At 37.9% G+C, this 18,653-nt stretch overlaps 1 protein-coding gene across 1 annotated transcript; it reads right to left on the minus strand.

The window, feature by feature from the left end:
* Nucleotides 1–16,476: 16,476 nt before the first annotated feature.
* On the minus strand, nt 16,477–18,559 carry cox5ba (cytochrome c oxidase subunit 5Ba). The gene is made up of 4 exons (XM_079861352.1): nt 18,422–18,559; nt 17,982–18,052; nt 16,952–17,051; nt 16,477–16,781 (listed from the first exon to the last, which is right to left on the minus strand). Exons 1-4 carry the CDS (start codon nt 18,516–18,518, stop codon nt 16,669–16,671), a joined length of 381 nt encoding a protein of 126 aa, XP_079717478.1. The 5' UTR covers nt 18,519–18,559; the 3' UTR covers nt 16,477–16,668.
* Nucleotides 18,560–18,653: the final 94 nt, after the last annotated feature.

Here is an 18,653-nt window from a genome sequence, read left to right on the forward strand (position 1 = left end):
AAATAATAAGCTCACTTCGCTGGTTCTTGCCTATGATTTACTGCACAGATGCTATTTTTGGCTTAGCCTATTTGTGATGTAAAACAGATCTTGCTGGGAGACAAAACTTGGTTTTTGGTCTTTTAAGGTACTAAACCCATGCTATTGAAATGCAAATGAGCTTCTCAGTACCACTTTCAGAAGTACTTCAGGAGCTAAAGGCTATGAAGTGCAGATCTTGAGTCTGCAGAAGAAAAGCAGGTGATGCTGCTGTTTTGAGCAAAGGATGTTCAAAGTGTTGCTTTCTTTTCTTCTTTAAAAGGGAATATTTACTCTAGTCAAGTGAGTCTGATTTTCCTAATATAGCGCTTTTAACAATACCGGTTGTTTCAAAGCAGCTTTAAATTGATAAACAGGAAAATAATGATGCCAAAAATAATTCAGTTCAGTTCAGTGTTCAGTTCATCATCATGAAATGAGTTTAATTCAGCTAAGCAGAAGATAATAGTGTCATTATTCACTTTGAGTCAATTCATTGTTGATTCAGTTCAGTTCAATGTGTCAGTCTTGCAAAATCCGTCAATTATTAAACAAAGTCGATTCAGCGATAAAGCAGTTCTACAGAAAACATTATTTAGCTAAATTCAGTTTATGTTTTGGTCTCATCCAATAGTGTCAGTGCAGACAAATCAATGAATATATAGTAGACTAAATGTCTCGATGACGGCAATTTTGGATCAACACACAAAATTTTCAAATATTATATTATCCTGATATTGTAATCATTACAAGTTGTAATTTCGGCCAAACACGTTCATGGTGTCTGCTTAACCGAATACATGAAGTTAACTAACCATATAATCAAACCTATGACTTAAAGAAATGTGTCTATACAGAAAATTCAGTTCAGTTCAAGTTTTTACAATGCATATTTTTTCAAAGCAGCTTTACAGAAAATGCTTGTTTTATTGTTATAATTGAAGTATTCTGTTATCAGCCAGAGATGAGTATAATGTCCATATGGCAGTAATACACAGCTATAATTTAATTATACATTATTCATTATACATGACAACTGATGAAGAAAAGAAAGCATTTGTGTAACTGAACTTAATGAGATACAGCTCTGCATGACAAATAGCCCCGGTTCTGTACAATTAATAACAGGAAGAATAATAAAGGCAAAATGTGTTGGTCAACTCATATTTATTAGCCTCATTTGGAGAGTTGTTATGTGACTTAGTTTTAGATTTAAAGGGATACTTCACCGATTAGCATTAAGCTTCGTATCAGTAGAAACCCGGTAGTATTTTCGAATGACCATGCTTCCCTCCCTCATGTCCCCCTGAGACGAGAGATTTCTGTGGGCCTGTCCCAAATGGCACCCTATGCACTCGCGGTCTTCCTCTGAGTCCGCACTTTCGTGACGTACCGCCGCTTTGACTGTCGGGAAGAAGTCTGCTACGGAGCTCGCATCAGTGTGGGCTCGGCAAAAGTGCGCATCGAGGGCGCAAATCGACCACATAGGCTCGCGAGCATCCTTCTGAGACCTAAAATGACAAATGGGACGGACTTAACGGATACGCGCACGCGGCAGCCATTCTAAGTCCACAAGACCAAAAGTGCATATGAAGTGTGCCATTTGGGACAGGGCCTGTATTGTGTGTCTGGAAAAAAAAACTCAGATGACGCAAGAATCGACATTTCGCGTTGCGTCTTTTTTGGCTAGAGACGAGAGACTCCAGCCAGTAGGAGGAGCTCATTCCGCATGTTTTCAACCCGCCCATAGGGGGATCTCACGATAAAACGGCGTCTTTTCAGTTTCGAGTCAACTAGTAGCCTAGTTGTATAATTTCTTCCGATACTGTCCTCTGTAACTGGTAGGCGTGGCTTGGGACTGGCCTCGTAGAGCAGCGAAGCAAGTGCATTCTGGGAGTTGTTGTCTTTCATCCACATGTCCCAAAAATACATTTTCTGGCTTTTCTCAGTCTAGAAGGCACCAAATTTCACATTTCTACTACATAAATTACCCAATTTAAATTCACATTCATCTTTCCAGCGGTGAAATATCCCTTTAAGTGCTTAGAGGATTTAGTTTAGAGGATGTCAGTTTAAGTGTTTGAAATCAACATACAAAGCCACTTATGAAGTAAAATAAGCAACTGAACTTTTGGCTCAAAACTGTTAATGAGATACAGCCTTTTTTCTGTGTCACAACTAGCCCCAGTTCATTACAATAAACACTTACAAGAAGAAGAATATTTATTAGCTTCATTTAGTTAAGTCATGAGATAAAGTGAAAGGATGCCACTTCTGTAATTTCTTGAAGCTCAGTGCCTTCATTTGGCACTTGAGAAATTGAAAGCATCCCAATTTAGAGTCTTAAGTGGTGAAAAGCCGTACACGGTCTTGGGAAAATCCCTGGAAAATCTCTCTGCAGCACTGCTGAAATTAGTTCACTAAGCCTCTGATGTCATCCTTCGGATGAGACGTTAAACCGAGGTCCTGACTCTCTGTGGTCATTAAAAATCCCAGGATGTCCTTCGAAAAAGAGTAGGGGTGTAACCCCGGCATCCTGGCCAAATTTGCCCCTTGGCCTCTGTCCATCATGGCCTCCTAATCATCCCCATATACTGATTGGCTTCATCACTGTCTCCTCTCCACCAGTAAGCTGGTGTGTGGTGGGCGTTCTGGCGCAATATGGCTGCCGTCGAATCATCCAAGTGGATCCTGCACATTGGTGGTGGTTGAGGAGATTCCCCCATCTATGTAAAGTGCTTTGAGGTCTCAGAAAAAGCGCTATATAAATGTAACAAATTATTATTATTATTATTATTATTATTATCCAGCGCTCGTTTCGTCATAGCAATCATCTCTGAAAGATCAAACCAGAGCTTTTGCACTCACAACACCCATCAAAAGGGACCAACTGTTTCTGGGTCATTTGGTCCTGTTTTTTCTCTATGCTGCATGTGTAAAAAGAGAGGACAGAACATGTAAGAAAAGCTTCTTTAAAAATGCATAAATGTGACATTTGCGGCTCTCTCAAGGGTCTTCAACTGAAAACACATTTTGGTGAGTGAACCGATCTGTAAGCTTCTTATGCTCGTCTTGACCGCATGGTCAGAAAATTGCTCAGCCAAACACTAAAACAAATTCACCCACTCTGTAGGCAATCCCAGACTAAATTATTTAAAATATTCAGTATTAATGTGTGATGACATTTCTCTGGGGTATCCCTTTACGTCACCTAGCCTAGTATTGTGAACCGATGATAAATACGGAGTGTCTCTGACATTTATATAATCCCTGTATGCCTCTCCTTAACATTCACCTCACTGTTTGCACTACATTTGATTTGTTTGGGTGAGGAAAATTATGAATGGAAAATGTCAGAACTCTAAATAGCCTATAGCTGAATTTCATTAGATTGTAAACATTCTATAATGCTGTAAAATGTGTTGATAATAATAAAATGCATTGTGCCACCAGAAGTCAATTTTAATATATGTTGGGGCCTTCAAAAAGCTTACAGGATTGACAATAACAGTTGAATTTTGCTGATATTTCTACAAATACCAAATTTTAATGAACAGTTGATTACTATTTAAAAAAAAAATGGTAACAGGGATGACATTTTAAGGTCACTGCCTACTGAAAAACTTTAGAAAAAATAAAATATTAATAAAAAAGGAGACTTTAATTTGTAAAACAACTTGAAAGGAATGGAATATTTATGGAATATTTCATCCCTAACCATATGATAGCAACAGGGTTGACTTTTAGTTTTATCATTCAAACTAGAATCTAAAAAATGGAACTAAGACAAAGTGCATACACATGAAAAATGTATTTATACATTTTTTACATTTAATTAAAAAAAATTCAGCAAGGATGCATGAAACTGACCCACAGTGACAGTATTGTTAGAAATTATATTTCAAATAAATGCTGTTCTTTTGAACAGATAGATAGATAGATAGATAGATAGATAGATAGATAGATAGATAGATAGATAGATAGATAGATTATATTAATATAATTAATATATTATTACAACTAAAAAAAATATAGCACAGAATATTGATATATAGTATCAAAATGATGTGCACAATAGTTGATAAGAGTACGGAGAAGCTGGAAAGGGATGGCACACGCTGTGTATTATTGTAGGATGACTCATGTCTTTCCATATATGAATAAATGTAAACAGAGCAGAGATGTATTGAGTCTGACAGTCCGTGTTCACTCTTCTCATGTGTATTTATTTCTGCTACATGCTTGATACAAGCCTCATAATTAATCAGAGATCCCTTTGGCCCCTGCCACGTCTCTTCAGATGTGCAGTTTATGTCTTTACCCTTGAACGTTTGTATGAATGTTGTTCATTTTATTCATATAGTGGGCAGCTTGTGTAAATTTCAACTCTTTGCGCTTCAGAAACCTGTCAGATGCCACACTAAGCCACATGATTTATTTCACAGGTTTTATACACAAGCCAATTTTTCGGCAGCCAGATTAACAGTCCCGTGGTGCTGGACAATATCATCAGAAAGAGGACATAAAAAAGATGGTAGTTGCATTCAGACTCAGTGGGAAAAGAAAGACTGTAATAAAAAAGAATGACTGCAGTGATCTAATGGAAGGCCAGATGGCAGGAGATGATGGAGGGTTGATTGCCAGTGGAGTGGGAGGGGATCCAATCCTGGCACGCTCGTCCCGTGGTGTCACACCAACACAATATGACACTAGCATCCAACGCTGCCCCGCGCTGCCAGCTGATGAGGTCACAACTGTAAACGATTTAACTGGCTGTTTTAAAGACACACTTCATACATGTAACCTTAAAGTGACAGTCCACCTAAAAAATATATTTTGAAGAACATTGGTAACCAAAACACTAACAGTACAGACATTTCTAAAGAAAGTCATACAGTTTTGGGAACAACATGAGGTTGAGTAAATTAATACAGAAGTTTCATCTTTGTTTGAACTTTCCCTTCTAATGTGATCATTCATGTAGAATCATTTTAACCTCTTCAAAGAAAAGGCCAGCAAGTGCTCAATATGCTCTCAATATATTTAGCATTCAAATTAACCACAAAGAAAATGTTTTTCTTTTGACCCTATTTAGCAAAGCTGAAATTATAAAGCTGATATTTTTCTCAGCTCAGTGAGCATGTGTTTTACTTTAGTTGGAGAAATGTATGCACTTTTCTCCTTTTGGGGGTTAAAAATAAGTCATTTTAACATAAGTTATACATTTTAAAGTACATTTATTTTATTATAGCTATTGTGGGGAAAATTAAACGATAAACTCATGGTAATAAACTCAAATGTCCCAGAATATTATGTTGTATGAATGAACATAAAATAGGTATATCAAAAGAGCATCTGCTTTAAAAAAAAAAAATATATATATATATATATATATATATATATAATTTTTTTTTTTTTTAAAGCAGATGCTCTTTTGATATGAAAAGATACGCTTTTTTCAGCTTTTTTTTTCCAGAAATGCTTTTGATATATATATATATATATATATATATATATATATATATATATAAAAGCTGAAAAAAAGCGTTTTTGTCACAGACTACATCCAAGAACGATGGATTCAGAACGATGATTAAAGCAGATGCAGTAGAGCGAGTCCATCAACACCCCCAAAGCTTCACAGTCCTCTAGCTCGCCCTGGGTCGAAATTACATTCAGTAACGTTAGGCAATTTATGCTGCTGAATGTTTGATGATCATGTTAGCTTACATGTGCGTCAGCAATCTTCTATCATTTGTTTCTACTTCTTTTTTTTTGCTTGCTTTTGAATCCGGAGCTTCTATACTATTTCAGAAGATGCATAACAGCGCCCCCTACCATATAACAGGGAAAACATGGATTGCATTTTTTTGATACATGCATATTTTATATTTTTACATATGTATAAATGCTTTTATTTTGTACTGGGAATTTAACTTGCTACATCAAGCTACCGCAGCTCTGATTAGCCATAGCCTACAAGATATCACGTAAACAACCTTTGATCAGGCATCAAAAAACAGCAACCACCTGGGTTCGAAATCACGTAGGCTACTGTCTGAGTACTACATTTAAATTTGAATTTACTTCGCGACCGTTAAATAAAGTATATTATATGAATATGGGTAGTATGAATGAAATTCGGACGGACTGCATCCGCCATTACTATCACATGACCGCCATTACTATCACATGACCTACCAGCGTCAGTTGTGTTGCTTCACTGCCATTCATAAATGCCATCCCCTCTCATGGCCTCATGGGATAGTAAAGTGCATATTAAATGTGCATTGTGCACTTCTCGGTGGAAGTAGTAGGCCATTCGGGGACTTTTCACCTACTGTTTTTCAAATAGTATATGTATTATTCAGATCACAAATTTTTTTCCCATACTGTTTAGGGAAGTATTTTATTTTGGACACAGTGTCGATTACTCATGACACCGGAAAATCTTGTCAATGGCAGGTGGTGTTGCCTACTATTTCAATGCAAAGTAAAGATGGCTCAAAATGTCGCTAGATGATGTAATGCACCAATTGTTGACAGTTTATCTGTTTTCTAATCTGTGCTCACATATTGTAATCTTTATATATTTATAGCCAAATGTCCAATAAAGCTGTTTTCATTTACATATTTTCTGTCAGACAACGGAAGTACGAAACGAGTATGATATGGCCTATGTACATCTGATTCTATGTAAGTGTGAACTTGTGAAAAGTCGCTAGATTTGTCGCCAGTGCTGGACAAAGTACACAAATCAAGTAGCCTACTTGTAAATAAAAACACTCCAGTAAAGTACAGATACTTGAAAAATGGAAAGTCTGGTCTGGAAAGGTGCTAATCTAGTGACAAAGTCCCTAAATTGGCAATACTGATGGCGGGGAAGCGTTGTGTCATAAATGACGGAAAATTCCAATAGTGGTGGGGAAAGAGTTAATGACTCAAAACAAAAAGCTAATTTAAATGGAGAATATTATTATCAGATATAGAATTGTTTTAAATTGCCGATTAAACTCCAACAATATAGTCTAGATCACATTATGTGATGTGATATAAATGTGAAGAGACTCTTTTTCTAGCAGGTTTTCCAGTCAAATTTAAAGTTGTCCGATCAATTTATATCACACACCTTATCTGCCATTTCTGGAATGGGCAATTATAAAGAATCTCCTCTCATAATGGCGTGACAGCGGGTGCCCGGGCTGAAGTCACCCTGGGGGTAAAGAGGACTGTCGAGTCTTTCAGCGCACTGCAATTCTCAGGGGTTTTATCTCCCTTTGAAATCACGCTGGTCTTTATCAGAAATCCTCGGCAGACCAGATGTGTCTGAATAGGCTGTCCCTGAGCTTGCAAAGACACCGGTGCCCTTAGAGCAGGAGACAGGCTGTGAGTCTGCATTTGATAATCCTCATTTTTGGAGCATTCGACTAGAATGTGCTTTAATTTGAGATGAATCAACCAGGGTGCAAGTCAATCACCAGCCAGCACCACAGCCGTGCCGTCGAGACCTGTGTGAGGATTCAAAGAGACGGAATAATGAATGTGCAGCAAGAATAGACATGAACAGTGTGTGATAACAATACACTTTTAAAACTGCATTAGCTAGAACTACATTTTCACATTTTATGAACAACATGTAAGTGCGAAACTGATCACAATGCCAGGGTGTTCGTGGTTTTCAGTGTGTTGCTTTGCTGTTGTTCAGAGTGTTTTTTTTGCTGTCAAATCTAACAAACGTTGGTAAATATATAATATATGGTTATATATATATTAATACATATACATATATATATACATATATATTTACCAACGTTTGTAAGATTTGACAGCAAAAAAATACGAAATAAAAACAATATATATATATATATATATATATATATATATATATATATATATATATATATATATATATATATATACAGTAGCTAATTTAGTAAGTTAATATAAGTTCATTTAGTAATGCCCTTCAGAAGATATTTGAGTTACATGTTTCCCAGAAAACAATTTACCATGATCTTCAAATTCAAAAAGTTTACACCCCCTGGTTCTAAATGCATCGTGTTTCATTCTGGAGCATCAGTGAATGTTTGAACCTTTTGTAATAGTTGCGTATTGAGTCCCTCAGTTGTCCTCGGTGTGAAAAGAATGGATCTCAAAATCTTGCAGTAGTAGCCTATTATCGTACTTTGATAAGAAACAAAGTCACAGATTTAAAATTCTGTCCATTTTATTTTATTTAAACAATAAATACCGTTTTGGCGCTCTTTAATGTGGATGTGTAGGCAACATCATATCAAGTCATCGAATCGTTGGGTGCCGTTAGAAGCTCCGGTTGCTGTAAACACTTCTGACTACGCATGCGCATTGGCTGCAGCAGGGCTGAATTTTTTAAGCGTTTTTTTTAACGCTTAGAAGCAACATTAATAATACAGTTGAAGTCAGATTTCCTTGGTGATTTCAAAAATAAAATTTAATCGCAGTCTTGGTGAACAATTTGATGTTTCCCCATTCAAAGAGATTGGAGCTGCATGCCATAGAGGCGTTTGAAAGATGGCGGCAGAGTGGCCCTGTTCAACCACAGTAAGACGTCAATAAAACAGCTTGTAAACAATAGGCCTTTATCAAGTAATGTTGCAGTTACCTCAGAAAAGCCATCCAGTGACCATAAACGCATTCGCTAGAAAAAATAACCCTAGAGAGGCGCATTTTGCTAAATATATGCTCTGTATTAGGCTACATTTTTACTGTTTTTCAATATTTAATGCATGCTTGAGTAAATCTGTAAAGTTTTTTACGACAGCCACCATTTTAAATGTTAAAGTTAATAAAACTTTACTATTTAAAAAAAAAAATCCTTGTGTCTAATTTAAGTGTTTGTATACAAAGTAATTTTAACCTTCAATATTATAGTAATGTAGTAGGCTAACTGACTTTCTGTATAGTTTACAGCATTAGTAAAAAATAATCGATATTGAATCAGATCGAATTGAATCAGAATCGAATCATTAAATTTGTGTCAATACCCAGCATTTAATACATTTTATCATCTGCCAGGTTAAAAATCGTACATCTGGTCAGTTAGAAAACCAGTTGTACATCATTCTCTCCTCAAGAAGCCACGTGATTTGCACAAATGGTGAGGGTTGAGTTACATACCAAAGTTTAATACTTAGGGTTAGCTAGGGGTTTGTTCAATTCAATATCCCAATGAGCAATAGTAAAAGTGGTGCTTGTTAGCACCACTAATAAACCTTTTGCCATTTTTATTTTGTCAAAAACACTATAACGTGTCAGTGGAGAAATGCGCTCACTATTCCACCGTTCGTTCATAGGTGAGTCTGGAAATATCAATTGGCAGTAAGTGTCAGGCTAATAGTGAAGTTCACATCGAAACATTTATGCATTGGTCACTTGGGTTAATTAATCTTCTGCGAATGGATCAAGTTAATGTGAGGTTTTACAGCCATTTCTAGATCTCTGTGACCCACCCCACCCCACCCCACCCCACCCCTACAATGGCCATAATAGCCTTAAATGGGCTTTCAAGGCAGAAAACGGTGAATAGAGGTTTTTGAGCGGATCTTTGACAAGCACAACTGGGGTTTGGACTTTAGGCAGATTGGTTGCTATGGAGACAGCGCCCCTGCAGCACACTAATGGCAGGCCGCGTTGCGCAGATAAGCACAGTGCTAATCATAGACTATTGTCCTCAAATGTGTTGTGCGTATGGACCCCGCCTGCCAAATGTCTGGCTGGTCTCCTCGGGTACATTTAAATCCCTCTCCCTCCTTAAAATTCTCCCCTTCTGCAGTTGTTTTCTTTTCTCGGCCCCACTGAGAAATGCAGAAAGGAAGTGGAGAATTGAAAAGCAGAAATGACTTGTGCAAAGCAAGGACGCTGAGAGCCCTTTTTGGCCTGAAAACAATACAGCTATTAAATAATTAAAAGAAGTCTAGCCTATCAAAAACAGTGTATATCTGAGGGGGTGTTTTTTTTTGCATATGAAACATCTAGTCACAGTGTATCCTCCGGAAACACACATAGCATATTCTCTGGGAGATTCATTGTACACCTGTTGTTAGGATGGCTCTGGAAAGCACCATTATATAACATTACCGTCATCATATTGAATGCAGTTGTTCGAATCACAAAGAACAACCTTGTTTACTCTGTTGTGTAAGGCTAGACATGACTAAGCTTCCTCGTCTGTGAAATAGATGCTTTTTCACTGTTAGAATGCCAATATCATTCAACACTTTTCTTTAATGTTCTTCGGAGACTAATTAAAGACAAGTTCTCATAGCTACACTGACAAGGCAAGCGGGATGTTAAAAATGATTTCAAAGAGAAGGGAAGGATATAAAACATGTAGCCTACGTCCCCTTGAATTTCACATCATTTCATCTTCAACTCTCTGTAATCTCACAACACACTCAGACCGCCTGGAGCTTTGGCTTTTTTTCAGTCATTTTGCAGGAACATGTAGCGGGCCCTGTGGAATACTGAGAGGTATTATTCAATCATTTAGGCCAGATGTGATGGGCAGCCCACTACAGAGGGAGCAAAACGCCCTCATCCATCTCATTACATCTCTCATCACTTTCATTACGTGTCGTGGGTCGCTATCGTTGGAACTCCATTCAACGAGGAAACGCTGCAAGGACGGTCACATTATGTAGATGAAGGTGCTAAAAGGATAAACTGAAAAAGAATAGTTCATCTGACCCCGTTGAAAAACAAGATCCTTTCAAACCCTTAAAAATATAAGTGCAACTTTTAACTTCATTTGCATGGAAAATTGAAAAGATGGTAACAGTGCTATTTTTTACACCGTAAAAAAACATACTGTGGTATACTGTGTAAGCATAGTTGTGACATAGTTGTAGGAAACATGCACAAAATACACATAAACTTAGCCTAGAAATCTAGACGCACCCTAGCGGCAGCAACATTTATTTTGCAGCCGGGGTAGTCTAGCAACTCTCCGTTGACTTTTGTGCTGGAAAAACCAAACTCTAGTCAGGCCAATCAAATCATGTATAGAGTCGGTGGGCGGGCTTAACATAATGACGACAGAGTTGTGGCGGTTCCGTGTGAATTCCCCATAGACAGTAAAAGAAATGGACACAGCGACCCCACTGGATTCAACGGAGAAAAGTGAAGTCAATTAGAAGCTCTTACTTCCTGATGGCTGAGTGTACTGCGCAGACTCAAACTGAGCTTGACGACGTAGATGTGACGTGAGCAACCCGTCTGTCTTCTAGTAGCTGTGCCAAGAGAAATCTGAATCATTCCCTTCCGAAACTTGCAGAGACGGAGAGTGTGAGTAGGAGGTGTCCATGAGCTAGGAGCAGGAGCAACTTTTGCTAAGTATTCTGATTAATTATTTTGTCATTTTGCCTCCACGTCCCCCCGATTGCCCGCGAGCTTCTCCTCCTGTCTATACGGTAATCTCTCTACTGTGCGACAGAGAGTCGCGTGGTTATGATGCAATCGTTAGCCTATTTTTACAAAAACTGCTTCTACGGGGCCATAACGTAAGATACAAGGTAATGAAGCCTTTTATACATTTTCGTGTTTCTTTAGAAATAAATAATGGACAAATGGAGTCTTTAAACGCCTCAGATGTAAAGTTATTCGCTGTCAAAGTGACGCCAAAATGAATGGGAGTCAATGGAATTGCTAACAGCAGGGGCACGTTCAAGTTCAAAACGGTGCGCAACGTTTTGCTACGGTTTCCGGGTTGAACGTCATGTTTCCTGGAAACGGTGTGCAACGGGGTTTGAGATACGTTTTCTCTTGTTTGGTGGGTGTGTCAGAACTGCAGTCCAATCAGCAGCAACATATATATAAAGCACGCGGTATTAAAGTGAACTCGCACAATGGGTTCAAGGAAAGTAATTTACTAATGCGTTCGATGCAGCTCGGTATACGCAACAACTGAGGATATTAGAAGACATGTTTGTTGTAAGTTTTATTGTAAAAATGTAGGATATCAACATAATGATGTAGTTGTTTATATTTTTAGCTTCATTGCAAGTGTATGACATTTGGTATAGAAATAAACAATGGTAATTAAGAGCTTTTCCTAAAAATGAGAAAGAAATTACAGGGTATTAAAACAGTATGAACTACAAATAAAGTCAGTATGTGAGGCTAAATAGATGTGTTTTAGTCTGAATTAGGTAAGATGTGTGCTTCCATTTCAGTTTCAGCAATCCCTTCACTCGATTGGGATGTTCTCTTTTGTTCTGGGGGGCAAGTGCAGTAACTGTAACATTGGGCATATTTTGTAGTATTAAACACATATTTATACTGACTTCATCAGGCTCAGAAAATTCTTCACAAAGAACACAAAGAATGGCCTTCTCAGCTGCCATAGTTGCAACTCTTGCGTCATCAGAACAGTGTGTTCAACGCATCACCGTTTCTGTTTAAAAAACGTTGTGCAACATTTTGTCGGGGCTGAACGCAGCCCAGGTGATGGTCTGCTAATCAATGGCAGCGCCCGGGAAGCTTCAGTTTTTTCTGAAAGATTACCCCCTTGGAATTCCCTGCTATTTGAAAACAAAGAAGAACTGCTGCTGGCGAACAGCGGTCTTTCTAATCGGCTTTGGCCGTGACTCTGGAAGACTTAGTTAAGCTTTTCTTTGAGAAAAGAACAAAGAATGGCACTGAAGTCATTCTTTAAAAAAGGAAGATGTGTTCGGAGTTTTGCCGACCAGATACGGCAAAAGTTTAATCTATCAAGGTGGGAAAACGCTCTGGTTGGTTGTAGCGCTGTCCTATTGCGTGCAGAGGGAATTTGAAAGACAGCCGTATAACCCGCCCCTCGGATTGAGCCGTGCCAATAGTGAGTTGCCAGACCTAACATCTTGATGTAGGTCTGGCTTGCCAGGCTAACATAAACTATGTTCCTTTGAACTAGTAAAATATGTTCTAAATTGTATGAGTGAATCTAAATTGTAATACGGACATACTACATCCGTTCTGTTGTCACTAGCCGTGTTTCCATTAGGCTACCTTTCAAATTGCGTAAATTGAAATTGCAAAATTGAAAATAGGCTACGCCCAATGGAACGTCAATTTTGCAAAAGCTCCCATATATCGCAAAAAAGTTTTACGCTCGCATGAGGTGGTTTTTCAGGCAATTCGAAAAAGGAATATTTCGCAAAACTGCAATGGAAACAGTTTTTGCTCATTTATAGGTCACCTATCTGGTGTATACGTAAAAGTCGATTATTATTTAAAGATGAGGTGGTATGTTTGGACAGAAGACGAGACAGTGTTCTTTATTAAACTCATAAAAGACAAAAGTATAACGGGAATAGTGGATTATAAACAACAAAGAAATGCAACAATTGATCAAGACCTTGAAGCAGGAGGGAGAAACACACAGAAACACCTCATATGAGCTGCTCCCAGTATAAAGGCTTTCCTTGCCATTAATGCTTGGATAACCTGCCTAGCTCCTTCTATTAAAAATAATGGCTAGTGCAGTGGCTGGGTTATACTCAAACCAACTAACATCAGTTGCCATGATTTTTTAAATGACTTATCGCAAGAGGAAAAAATGACTCGCATAACATCATCAAAAAGGTAGGTTAAAAACCTACCTCTTTTCACAGGCTTACAACTGTCCTTGATTTTAATGTTGAATTTTCACATTTGTTTAGCATTTTTTTTCCTTTTTTTTCTTGTTTTTTTAGATATTTATCCTGTTGTACAGCACAATGGCCAACTACTGTTGCTTTTATTGTGCTATATAAATAAAAGTTGATTGATTGATTGATTAGTTATTGAAAACGCTGTAATTTCGCAAACGTTTTTAATCAACATTTAGGAAATATTGCAAAAGTTTTGCGCAAATCTGTAATGGAAATGCGGCTACTGTCATGTGACCAGTTCATAGGACCAGTTGCGTTGCTTCACTGCCATTCACAAATCCTCTCCCGTGGCCTCATGGGATAGTAAAGTGTCAGATGCACACTTCAGGAGTTATTAATCTGTGGTATACTTTTCGCATATTTTAAGAATACTGTGAATTCAGACATATTACTCTGCTTTTCGCCTTCTATATAATAGGGAAGTATGCAAGCCACAGCTGAGTGGGTGGCTTATATACAACTTGACCTTCCATTTCCATTCTGAAACACTAAATGTGAACCATTTCATTGGACCACCAGATGTTATGACCCCAAATTTAATGATAAAACAAATGACAATAACCTGATGCTACTCAATGGCTGCGTCCAAAATCGCATACTCTCTTGAGTAGGTACTTATTACTTCAAGGCCACTAAAAAAGTTTGTTCAGTATAGTATGAATGTGTGTAGTATGAATGTGTGTAATCTGAATGTACTACATTCACCATGTTGTCACTGTCATGTGACCTACCAGCATCAGCTTCACTGCCATTCACAAATCCTGTCCTGTGGCCTCATGGGATAGTAAAGTGTCCATCGTTTGCACACTTCAGAATCTCACAGGAAAAAGTAGGTAATCCGGCTACTTTTTGCCTAATCTTTTGTGAGAACTGACATACTTCTTTTGTCACATACTGTTTTTTAACTACTATATAGTACTAGGGAGGTCTGCGATTTCGGATGCTGCCATGGAATAATGCATGCTGTTTCTATACTATTTAAAAACACAGTATACAGTATTCAGTATGTAGCAAATGATCAGTCCATTATCATTCCAACACAGACAAAGGATTACTTAAAATCTACATAAAAACACAAATCAGACAAACAATATTCCCTCAAGTATTGTTCTAACAAGTCTATTTGCTGTCTGAGAGGTCTGAACAAACAAAACTGTTGCTGTGTTTGTGAGCACCCAGCATGCATTTCCACATGAATCATTTATTAAGACAGTTATTGAGTGAAATGAAAAATTCCAGTGCATCATGTTGCCTCGACTTTTAACTTTTCTCAATCCCTTTTGCACAGTTCAGTGACATTGTTAAATTTCCAAGTCAAGTCACTTTTATTTATATAGGGCTTTAAACAAAGCAGATTGTTTCAAAGCAGCTTTACAGTGATGAACAGGAAAATAATGCATTTCAGCTGAAGTGGCAAGGAACCCAAACTCCATCAGGTTACACAATGGAGAAAACAACCTTGGGAGAAACACGAACACAGTGTGATTATGATTCAGGCTGCATCACACCTAAAACAAGTGGAAAAATAAGCACGTTTTTAAACCCATTTAAACTGCAAATATAAATGATTGCCAGACTGGCAAAATACAAAATATCTGCAGTGATTTTTTATTTCACATCGCCACAATGTCTAACAACTCACTGGAGCGAAGCGCAGAAAATAAGATCGCCCTCAAATGTCTGTGTTGCATTTTCCTCGCTTTCACAGTCTGCCTCAGCAAATGTCAGCAATTATGTGCAAATTGCTCATAACAGCTCACTTTCAGGTTTTCTTGTCAGGGAAATGAAGAAGAAAAAAAACATGCAGAAGGCATAAATGACCCATTTAAGGCATTTTTCACATTCATGAATTTTTGTGATGCATTGATTATAATGAAATAAAATATATATTATATATATATATTTTAAATATAATATATAAACAAATTAACATGTGCCTGCAATGCTTATTAAATGATTGCAGTAAACAGGAGAGAGGATGAAATGACAGCTTAGAAATTAATGTTGATGAATTCCATTATGCTAATAACCATTAGGTAATCAAGACTGAAGTGTTTTTTTTGTTTTTTTGGTCAAATGAAGAGCAGCCTCAAAAGCCAATTTGCTCAGCCATTCTAAAATTAAATATTAGCATAGACTTACAGATGTAATTCAATAATGTGCAACCTGCATTTTAATTACCTACCTACTTTAATTAATAGTAGATTAAGAACCAGAAACTAGACTTAAACACTATATGAAAATAATAGCAATATGGGAACTATATACAAGTGTAGGAGACTGTTCACAATTTTACATATATAAAACAGACTTAATGTAGTTGTATCTTGAATATTTGAGGCAATGTTTGAATAGAGACATTTTCGTTTTGTTTTTAGGACACCAGTGTTTGCAATCTTCCCAAAGGTTCTGTAATTCTCATTCTTACAAACAAGTGACCCCTTGTGGACACGGGAAGAAATCACAAACACAGACAAACTTCCTAGTGGGAAGTCAGACCACTGTATGGGACAGGATTTTGGAAGTTAAAGCCAGGAGTCTGTTGTGAAATAAAACTGCTGTACAAATAGTCTCATTAATAAAGGGGAAGCTAAGGTCAAAAAGACATTTTTATAAAATTGATATAAACTTCCAGTCAAAGGTTTTGACTCATATTTTTCATTGTTAACTAAATCTAAGACTATTAGACAGTTTTCATAGGTTTTTAAGGTCACAGGAAAGTGTGTCCACACTTGCGACCAGTGATGCACAGAGAATTGAATGAACCTGAATTAAAATATAAGAGGCAAAGTCAGAGTAAACATGTTTATTAGGTGGAACCGGACTAAATGCAAAATGTACACTCCAATAATTTACGGAAATTGTTTGCTAAAATATTGCGTCCCACACCAGGAGGACAGGTTACATCCCCTGTACTTCTTTGGAAAAAGACAAACATGAATGAGGTCACCACATCTGGAGTTCTGGGATGTGACACATTGGCTCAGTGAGGAAGCTCGTGAGGCACTAGCTTGTAATGAGAGCCGCATGAGGGACAGCGCTGGGCTTCACCCTCGTGGAGCCAGAACCACACCACAGCAGTGTTGTCCTCCTCACCTGGACAGACACAAGCATGTGCTCAATACAACCTCCAACGAAAAAAAAACTATGGTGTGAAGTGTCTAGAACAGAGATGGGCAGCTTCGGTCCTGGAGAGCCACTATCCAGCAGAGTTTCCAGGACCGAAGCTGCCCATCCCTGGTCTAGAATCTAGAGTTATAACTTACAGACACAGCCAACAATTCTTTTGTTGGTGATTGAAGGTACAAGATGGGGGTCTGTCTTTGACCCCGCATACTCCTTGGGCTTCAGCATGCTATAAGGATCCTGGGAGAGGAAAGAACAAGATAAAAGAACTTGAATGCAGCCATTTTCCATACCAGGAAAATAAATTCATTTTATTTTATATTTTTATTAAGTTTGATGATAATATATAAGAGATATAAGAAGAGGAGCTTGAGTTTGTTGCCCAGCTCTACTTGTTTGAACCGCGAGAGGCGTCTACTCTCACCTAAGCTTATGTTACTCTTACATCGGGTCAGAGGTCACTCTTCCGCCGTAACTAGAGTCGTGTCTGGCCCGTTTCCGGAAGACAGTGATTATATTTTATAAAGTTATTTTTCTTACAAAAACAAATCACTTTGCTTCAGAAAGCCTTTATTAACACCCTGGAGTCGTATGGATTAATTTTATGATGGATGCACTTATTTGGGCATCAAAATCTAAGGTACCATTTACTCCCATTATAAAGCTGGGAAGAGCCAGGATATTTTTAATGAGAGTCTGTGTTCGGCTGAAAGAAGAATGCCATATACTCCTAGGATGGCTTGAGGGTGAGTAAATTATGGGATAGTTTTCATTTTTGGTGTACCAACCCTTTCATTTCAATATCAATTTGGTCACAACGTCTTTCTTCAAGTTCATACATGAGACCCATAATGTAATTTCATAATGACATTAAGCCGAACATGAGACCATCAAAATGCTACCTTTCAAAGTCAAATGGACAACTTATGTCTTTCTTGGAGTATGACAGACATGACTCTGAAACTAGTTGTATAGAAATAACTACGTTAAAATTCTTCAAAACTCACTTTTTGTGAAGAATTTTAATAGCATGTGTGTTTGGATCAAGGAGAATAATGACTGAATCTCAATTTTTGGATGAATTTTTCCTTATCTATGAAACTGATGTTATATGTAAGCATAAACGTTTAGTTTGACAGCTTTGATGGTTCATAAGACCAGAATACATACTGAGCCTGTTTTTAGAGCATGCATAATCTTCTTCTCGAGTCCAGTTGCCTGGTCTTCATCAGTTGGAATACCTGCATGAAAAAAGGTCACATTCATGTTAAAACTCATTTAAAAACTCCCTTACCGACCAGCAATTCACATTAGTCACGTTTGTGTTTGGAAACTGCAAATTGCCAATACGAGTATAACACATGTATGTGATTTCTTTAAAACTACACAGATGTCAATAACACGCATTAAAACACTAAAACAACTCAATTTCTTATAACATCCCATGAGAAATCATAACTAAACAACCGTTTTCCTGTTTGAACTGCCGGTGCGGTCAGAGCATCGACCTCCGCGGAAGGCATCGCGTCCTTGGCACGCGTTCAAACTGACTCTCAAATGATGCTACGGCGCGTTTCGGTTATTAAAACAGCCCGAGATAAAAGACTGACCTCCCGCCGCCATCCCTCTGCTCAGAGCGGTCACTGGAGACGGCCTGCAGGTCGTCGCGGCCCGTACGGCGGTTCTCAGCAGTAACCTTGCAGCCATGTTTCCTCTTCCCCAAAACTACCAGAATCGGGCTGATGACGTCGAAGAGGCGCTTATGTAACAATCGCGTCGCGTGCGTTAGACGTCATCACCATATGTATTCCATACCATATGGTGTGAAGTGGTTTTCTTCAA

This window comes from Squalius cephalus (assembly GCF_949319135.1).
Source record: "Squalius cephalus genome assembly, chromosome: 24".
Taxonomy (NCBI): domain Eukaryota; kingdom Metazoa; phylum Chordata; class Actinopteri; order Cypriniformes; family Leuciscidae; genus Squalius; species Squalius cephalus.

Excerpts from the sequence above, each read along its gene's own strand:
- cox5ba (XM_079861352.1), bottom strand. The coding sequence starts at position 18,518 with ATGGCTGCAAGGTTACTGCTGAGAACCGCCGTACGGGCCGCGACGACC. Across the intron at positions 18,053-18,421 it reads CAGAGGGATGGCGGCGGGAG|GTATTCCAACTGATGAAGAC; the intron begins GTCAGTCTTTTA and ends TTTTTCATGCAG. Across the intron at positions 16,782-16,951 it reads AAGAATTGTTGGCTGTGTCT|GTGAGGAGGACAACACTGCT; the intron begins GTAAGTTATAAC and ends GTGTCTGTCCAG.